Source organism: Parasteatoda tepidariorum, chromosome 4, assembly GCF_043381705.1.
Source record: "Parasteatoda tepidariorum isolate YZ-2023 chromosome 4, CAS_Ptep_4.0, whole genome shotgun sequence".
NCBI lineage: Eukaryota > Metazoa > Arthropoda > Arachnida > Araneae > Theridiidae > Parasteatoda > Parasteatoda tepidariorum.
This window is the reverse complement of record NC_092207.1, coordinates 66927461-66936340: the sequence shown is the minus strand read 5'-3', so window position 1 is coordinate 66936340 and position 8880 is coordinate 66927461. Positions and strand designations below refer to the sequence as shown.

Below are 8880 nucleotides of genomic sequence, written 5' to 3'. Positions count from 1 at the left end.
CAGGGCCAAAGGATAAGAGGAAGGTCTGTCAATAGATGGTTTGACGAGGTGGAAAAAGACCTTAAGACTCTAAAAGTCCGAAACTGGAGCTAGAGACAGGCGACTTCGGAGGAAAATTGTTAGTGAGGCCATGGTCCAACATGAACTCTAATGCCAGGGAGTTAGTTTGTTAGGTAAAATTTTCACAATTCTCAATATATGGGCCGGGATAGCCTGGTCGGTAGGGCGCTGGGCCCATATCCAAGAGGTCGTGGGTTCGATCCTCGCCGGCCGAAGACTCCCCGCGTAGTAAATGGTGACTGATGCACGTTAAATCTGTCGAGTCTCAAAGTCCTCCATGTTCCCACAACAAATCAATACCTCTGGGGGTACTGATCCAGGAGTTTCCTTGTCTTCTGGATTGGTTCAAAATTACAAGGCTACAGAGTTGAACGTAAGTAGTCGTAAACCTATGGTATTGGGTCGAATGTTCAACGACGGTTATAAAATAAAATAAAATTCTCAAGATATAGTGAAATACGCAAAAAGTGAAATTAAATTGAAGGGGTATTTTTGTATTTCCCAAATTGCTGTTACCACCATTTTTGTGGGGTCAGAAATCCGAATCAGTCGAGAGAAAAGAAAAAGAAAAAAACAGACGCATGCTTAGGAGAAAGTTCGTTATTGTGTCTGATTTCGTAACTTAAAATACACACTAACTAATTAGCATCTTTGAAGTCACTCCCTCGTACCTTTAAGATTGAGTTCTAGAACATGTAGATCAAAGTTATTGCAGGTGCTCTTCTTCTTCTTTTTTTTTGAGTGCATTGTACATTTACATGATAACGAAATTTATAGTAGTGCATAATAAGTCTTCTACTGTTATTTATAACTTTAATAATACATATTTTAAAGCCAGTTCTAAGTCTTAAAGTTCGCCCCTTGTACTCTGAGTTCAATTTAAAATTGCAAAACTAGGGAATTAAACATTAAAAGCAACAAATCATCTATGTAAATTAATTCCAGTAGTAAAATAAAGTAAATGCTTTAATTCGTGCAATAAATTTACTATTATTCATTTTTTTCCTAGTAAATTGTATTTTTTTTATTTATTTACATGAATTTCGTATGAAATAAGAGAAAAAAAAATTCCTTCATAATCGCTTAAAATTATCTTCTTTTTTTTTTGTATTGTAAATTTACATTGATAAGTTTAGTCACTCTCCCCCTTTATTTTTTGAGTAAACTAACCGGTTAGTACTTAATATTAATTCATAACTGAATTAAAATAAAAATAATAAAAAAGCAAATTATTAAAATTTGCAATGTTTTTCTTGGAAATTTCTACAATATCCTTTCAAAAAAAATTTCATCGCAACAAAAAGAAAATTTATATAGAACATGCAGAAAAGTTTCAATGAAGTAAGTCAGAAAATCAAAACTGAATCTAACACCATTATATATATGATGCTGCCATCTACATTCGCTTTTAGTAAGTCTGACAAACTTCACGTGTTAATAAAGAAATAGTTTATGTAAGGATGAGTATTTAAAATTTTATTAACACCTTAACGATTGGTTAATTTTCAAGAAAGCGGTTATAAAAGTGCCAATTGATTTTTTTTAATCCCTGAAAATTATATAAGAATATGTGTATGAATAATATATATATTCATTTTTTATTTGTTTTTAGCATGAAATTTTAAAAAATAAATTTTTTAGAAAAAGTCAACATTCAGGGTTACTATGACTTAATGTTGGAGCAAGGAAAATTTGAAAAAAATATATGTTTTAAATATTAAAAAAGAATTTTATTAAACTTACGTATAATATAAATAACGTTTAGTAATTTTTTCTTGTGTGATAAATTTCAAAGCATGAGATACAGAGGCCAACGTCACAATCTGGACAGCAGTACCACGTTTCCTTCCTACATCTCTTATAGTTTTCATCTCTTCCACAAATACCATAAAAATATCCTGATACTGCCATCTGATGTGTAAAGCGAGAAATAAAATGTTTTCCGGGCAAAAGAAATTAATTAGTTTCATCCTTATTGGTGCGTTACTACTGAACACTCCAGCCTGTCAATATCAACTTGAGCGAGAAATAGAGGGCGAAACCTCATCCCGTCATTTTCACTGGAGCGAGAAGGAAGGGGTTAAAATACCTGGTTTTTTATTTATCTTTTTTTCAGTATTTGAAAATTAAAATTAAAGAAAACCTAAAATTAACAGAAAATAGATTTAATTCTATTTCTTAAAGGAAGTTTTTAAAAACACTCCAATCCAGAAAAAATAGGGTCGATAAATTTAAAAACAACCAGTCAGAAAATATACATAATAAATTTATAAAAATCATTTCTAGATGTATCACAACCATAATTAATAAAATGTGAAGAAAATTATAATGGTATATAATTTTAAATATAACTTTCCTAAAACCATTTCCATTTATTGCAACATACAAATATAGAAATGATAATCCTTGAGATTCTATAATTAGAAAATGATCAAAGGTTTACAATTCTCTCTACTTGCACCTTTAATGAAATTTCATTAGCCTGTGCGATGGAAAGAAGTATTGTTCAAATTTAAAGGATATCTTCAATAATAGTCTAATATTTCTCTATTAGAATTGCATTTTTAACAGTAATAAAACTAATCTTTATTAAAGGTCGTGAAAGCTGATTCAATAAATTTTCTAATTTTTTTTTAAATATATGAATACGAGATNAATGAAATTTCATTAGCCTGTGCGATGGAAAGAAGTATTGTTCAAATTTAAAGGATATCTTCAATAATAGTCTAATATTTCTCTATTAGAATTGCATTTTTAACAGTAATAAAACTAATCCTTATTAAAGGTCGTGAAAGCTGATTCAATAAATTTTCTAATTTTTTTTTTTAAATATATGAATACGAGATATCTACATTTTTATTTTTCTTTAAATTTAATAAAATTAATTTCTTTAATTCTAATAATACAAATAAATTGAGATGCTAAATTTTAATCATTACTTTAAAAATTAATATTACTTATGTGTAATATTATTATAAATTACATTACTTATGTGTAACATGGTTTATAACTGATATTTATTTTTTTTATTTCTATTATTTATTTCTTGTTGGTACAGCTAAGACACCTCAGTTCTTATTTAAGAAAAAGAAAAAAAAACTAAGTTTGGTATCAAAATTTGCATAGAGCATTGGACTCTGCAGTTAGAAATAATTTTAATTTTCAGGGTACAATACTTAAAAAAATAAAACATTAATAACTTTTGATCCATTATTGGGATTGTCATGTACTAAAAGACACAATCTTAGGAGTTTGAGGGTGTATAACTTTAAACACAAAATTATTTTACGTTGACACTATTTTAAATTACAAACGCAGACACAAAAACATACTTTCTCTGAAAAAATATAACTTTTTTTATTTATCAGATTTGAACATTGTATATGGATTAATATTTCCAATAAAGCCATATGTAACAACAAAATTCCCTAAGCATCAAAAAAATGTTTGAATAACAAGATAAACACATTTTCGTATTATTATTTTTTAGCTGATAATTTTAAGTGACAAAATCTATAATTTTCACAAAATCAGTAGAACAGTTCTTCAGAAATAAAAGTTTAAAAAAAAGTTTGTTACTCAGAAAATATTTGGCTGACTCTGTTCAAATTACATTCCTTGATATTTAAAATTAGAAAAGTTAAAGGTAACAATTCTTACATTTCAAAATTTTTTGACACTTTTTAAATTAAATAATAAAAAGTCTTGAAAGATTACTTTTTAATAGGAATTATCAAAGTATATAAGTTATAATTACAGAGTTAGCATAATAACTTTTTAAAAGGAATTACATTTTATTCGGACAAAGAAGTTTTATAAGTGCAAAATCTATTTGATTAGCCTAAATCAGCGTTTCCCAAACTTACGACTTTTGTGTACCCTTTCTAAATTTTTCGTAACGCTATGTACCACTATTAGAAAAATTTATGTATTTTTAAAAAAAATGTTTACTTTTCATTTTTGTTACAAAATTTTCGGTAAAAAATTCTCAAATTATTGTAAAAAATTCTATGTTAGAGTGATAAAAACTATATTTTAAAGAATAATCTAATTAAGTAGAACAAACCTTTACTATAAAAAAAATTGCACAAAAGTTAAAAATCAAAATTGGCTGTTGACACCACTAATTATTAACTGTTAACTCTGCAAAAATAGCCAAAAGAAAAATACGTAATCGCAAATTTTTATGGTTGCTTTTGATTTTAAATAAAAAAAATTTAAATTTTCGTTTGCTGCAAGATAATTCGCATAAGAACGCGTACCCCCACTAAACTGTTCCCGTACCCCTGGGGGTACGCGTACCACACTTTGGGAAACACTGGCCTAAATAATTAAAAAAATATATTTAAATTCTTTTAAACTGAAAATAGCATCAAGAAATAGAAATTTTTGATAGCTCTCTAGACAAAACATATTTTTCAAATTATGGATACTCCATTTATTTTAAACCTTAAATATCCTTCTTTTTAAAGAAACTTAAATTTAAAAATAAGATCTGTTGTAAAAACATGTTTAATCAGAGAGAAAAGATTTGAATATCCTTTAATTCATCATCTGTACACATTAACTACCATATTGACTAACAAATACTCAAATAATTAAAATAGCATCTTAATGGGTGATCTTTGTACCAGATCAAAAGTTATAAAGAAATTCTATTTATATTTCGAACTTTAGGAAAAATCAAAATATATTTAGAAAAGTAATTAAAACTCAATTAATGTAATATTTTTGAGACAAAAATTAGATTTTAGGAGTAAGTTTTTAACATTATCAGAAAAAAATTATTTTTTTCACAGCAGATTTAACAAGAAATTTAAGAGCACTGAAAAGAAAAAAATTTATTACACCAATTTTTTTTCAATTTAAATATTTAGCCAGGAGAAAAATAAAATTTAAAAATATTTTTTTATAAAACATACTGTACTAAATTAAAAGTTTAACTTTTTAAAAATTTTATTTCAAAATTCTAAAAAAAAAAAAAAATCATAATTTTAATAGAACATATGAGCAAAAAAACTGGTCATTTCCCCAGAACACTTATATAAAATTATATAATTATATGTGCATTACAGAAATCAAACCACTCTCATTTTTACTAAATGGTTTTTAAATTGAAATTTTTATTTTCTGGCATAAATATTTTTTTAAAAATTAATTTTCTCATTCCAATTTTAAGGAAAATATCATATTAGTGAAATAATAATTGCATATTAAAATAATAGGTAACAAACAAAGGTTAGTTAATTCCTGTTTTAATATTATAAACAAACATCATCAGTGCAAAGAAAGAGAATCGAGCATTTTGAATATTTTAGATACTTAGCACCATTAAACAGCTTTCTAATAATTGCTTTCTAATAATTTTCATTTCAGCTTTGTAATTCATATTATACAGCACAAAGAGAATTCTTTTTTTATAAAAGTCTTTAATTTAATAAAAGGTAGTGGATTCTGGACGGCCAGTAAAAATAGTAGATAAAGAATGCAACTGTTAAATAATACATCTTTATTCAATAAAATATTTACAAAACTTTCAAATTTTATATACATTAGAAAATATTTAGAAATGAAATAACCTTATAAAAATATTAAATTATTAAAAAAAAAAAACTAAAAGTATAACATTTCTTTTTTTAATATTTTCATTCCAAAATATTCTCTGAAGACGTATAATGGATTATGATTATAGTTTAATAACTTGAAATAAAACCAGAAAAAGATTTTTAAAAACATTAAATTTTTTTTCAATAAATAAATATATTTAAGACATGGTAATTATTGAAATTTCATTATTAAGTAAATCATGAAGAACACAAAAAAAGAAAATAAAAGTAAATAGAGAATATAACGATTGTGTCCAGATTTAGCAAGTTTTACAACTCTGCCCATTGTAGTAGACAAAAATCCAGACGTGGAATCAAAGTCATCATCCTATAAAAATTAAGAAAATCAGAATAATTATCCTACAAAAATTAAAAAGATAATATGCCATGGCACAACAAAATTTTACACTTTAATAACTAAAATGTTATTTGGATCATTCATTAAGAAATAAAAACAATTGACCAGTTTAATTACCACCTAATTTTAAATACTAAAAATGTGACAAAAGACCAGGGTAGCCTGGTTGGCAGGGAGCTGGACTCACATTTGTGAGGATGGAAGTTCGAAACCACCCGGCCGAAGATACCCCGTCTTGTAAATGGTGACTGGTGCATAATAAACAAGTCAGATCACAAAGTCCTCCATGTTCCCATGACGATTCAATACCTATGAGGGTACTGAATTAGAGATTGATTGCTCTCTCGTTCAGGTCAAAATTAAGATCTGTGGACGAATAAATGCATGTATGAATAGGTCCGCCCTGTAAACGGGTATGACATGTGTGGCAGAAGTCAAATTCTTGGCCACAGATGGCGCGAATGGAAAACAAGAACAAGCGCACTCTCTCTGCCTTAATGGCCGACGACATTAACAACAACATGACAATTTTAATGTTTTAAAGCTAGTTCAATTTGTAGAACAACAAATCATCTCAAAACTGATGAGAACCTTTGACGTAATACAGAGTAACAAGGTGAGGCCTAAGTCTAGATCTAAAGAGTGTTCAATTTATATTTCAAACATTTACAGAAGAAAAACTAAGAAAAAGAACAAGAATTTATCTTTCTACATAAAAATAAACTTTTAATATACAAACTTGAAAGAATTAGATAGTAAACCTGACCATAGAATCCTTAGTTTAAATGTCAATTGCTTTTTAAAATGCTTTAATAAGTGGAATCAACATATCATATCACAAATAGATATATGGGGGACAATATTGAAGCTAATTTAAATGAAAGCTCTTCTAATTGTGACAATAGAAATTTCTGCTTCCCAGACTTTGTGAAGTGAAGTGTATGATAAAACGTCTAAAGATTCTCATGTTTATGCTCGAAAGAAGCAATATTCATGTCACGAAACGACTTCCTTACAGAGCTTGCTTTAGTATTTTTAATACAGAAAAACATGTTTTCATGGGGGAAAAGAATCATGCTATCTGTGAGTTTCTGGAACAGTTCGGGAAAAAGATACTCAAAATACCCTAACTGAAATAAAAAATAAATATATAACATTTTTAACAGATTTTTTAAAAAAAAGTATCAAATTCGAAAAACTATAATAAATGATTTTATTTTCTGTGAATTTATAGAGTGATATAATTTATTTTGCTTTAATAAGATGGTTGTATGCTAATTATAGATTTTTTTCTCAATTTCGGCTATTTATAATTATTAATTTTTCTTTTAAATTAATACAATCTATTGCATTTCCTCAAAGAAATTGAGTTTGATTGCCATTTAATTCATAATTTGGAATTTGATCAAAAAAATACCTGATTTATAAATTTTAATATCTTTTTATACATATTTAGTTTACTTACAATGCTGAGCAGATTTGTTTATTTTCCCAATTCGAAAATATTTTTAAAATTTATTACCATTGTTTAATTTCTTTTCCATCTCAGAAAACTTTTTATTTTGATTTAGTAAAATCATTATTATAAATAGTACAGAATTATTGTCTATTTTATTATTTTACAGTAGATATGATTTATAAAATGTAAAATTAAAATTTATATTTTTGTTTTATTACAGTGTAAAGAAAAGTAAGCAATTAAAATATTTGAATTTTTTTTCTTCTTTTAAATGTAATATTTAATAATTGAATTTTTTTTTAATGTTTGAATGCCCTTATAAAGTGGCAGTAATTATAAATCAAAAATAGAAGTATCAGAAAATGTTAAACCTAATAATTTGGAAGATGAATTAAACATTTGTTTTCTAAATTTAAATTTTAATCAAGATCAATTTCAATTAAGAAAAACCAGACATATTAATTTTTGTCTCCGACATTAGTGTTCAGTTCATGGCTCAGACATTTCAATATACAAACCAAATTTCTTTACTGCTGAGAATCAATTCCAGTATAAAAATAAACAAGAAAGTGACCAAATACGAAATTGATAATAGTATCAAATACACTCAAAATATGTCCAAAATAAAAATAATATAAATGTCAAACAACCTATTTTGACTAACAATACTATCTTTTAAATGGCGACACAGGTAGTACTTTAAATGTAATCCAAACGAAAATTTTTGAAAAATTATATGTCCAAAATGAAAAACAAAATTTTAAAAGTAAAACAAATAAAAGGTATTTTGTAACTTAACCAGACTTGAACATTAAATTTAAAAAATTGAAAAAATAGCTAGGTCAGTTGAAAGTTATATTTTAAATACTGATTTACCTCAAACCACATTAAGTTTAAAATCTTGTGTAAGATTTCAATTAGTGATTGATTATGTAAAACAGGTTGTAATATCAAATCAGAGAAAACTGATCAATTTCTCTGATTATAAAAGCAATGTGTCCCTACACATTTCTCCTGAAACCCAGGTTAATGATTGCAATAGAAGTACCAATAAAGAAAATGAAAGTAAAAATAAAAATATAAGAAAAGAAAACATTTCAATTCAAATAACTACAAAATAATGAAAATATTGAAGAAAATAAAGTTTTGGACATAAAATATAAACAAATATAAAAATGTAAACAAAGTAAAGTTAAAGAAAAATTAAACGAAAAATGAACTTAAATAGAAAAGATTTCTAGAAACTAAATATGGTAATGGGGGCCTACATTGTCATAATCAGGTTGATAGAATATCCCCAAATCCAGATAAAGAAAATATAATAATTTTTTGTTCCACTTCAGAAAATGTAAAAAAAAAATTTTTTTTAATATTTTGCTACTTACATATATATATAT

General features: G+C 26.1%; 1 protein-coding gene across 1 annotated transcript in view; it reads right to left on the bottom strand.

Moving 5' to 3' along the window:
• Window positions 1-5554: 5554 nt before the first annotated feature.
• Window positions 5555-8880, bottom strand: part of LOC107441259 (BET1 homolog) — an 11239-nt gene continuing 7913 nt past the window's right edge. The window contains exon 4 of the mRNA XM_016054458.3: window positions 5555-5994. Within this exon, the coding sequence (XP_015909944.1) occupies window positions 5839-5994 (156 nt within the window). The 3' untranslated portion in view covers window positions 5555-5838. The remainder of the gene's footprint in view (window positions 5995-8880) is intronic.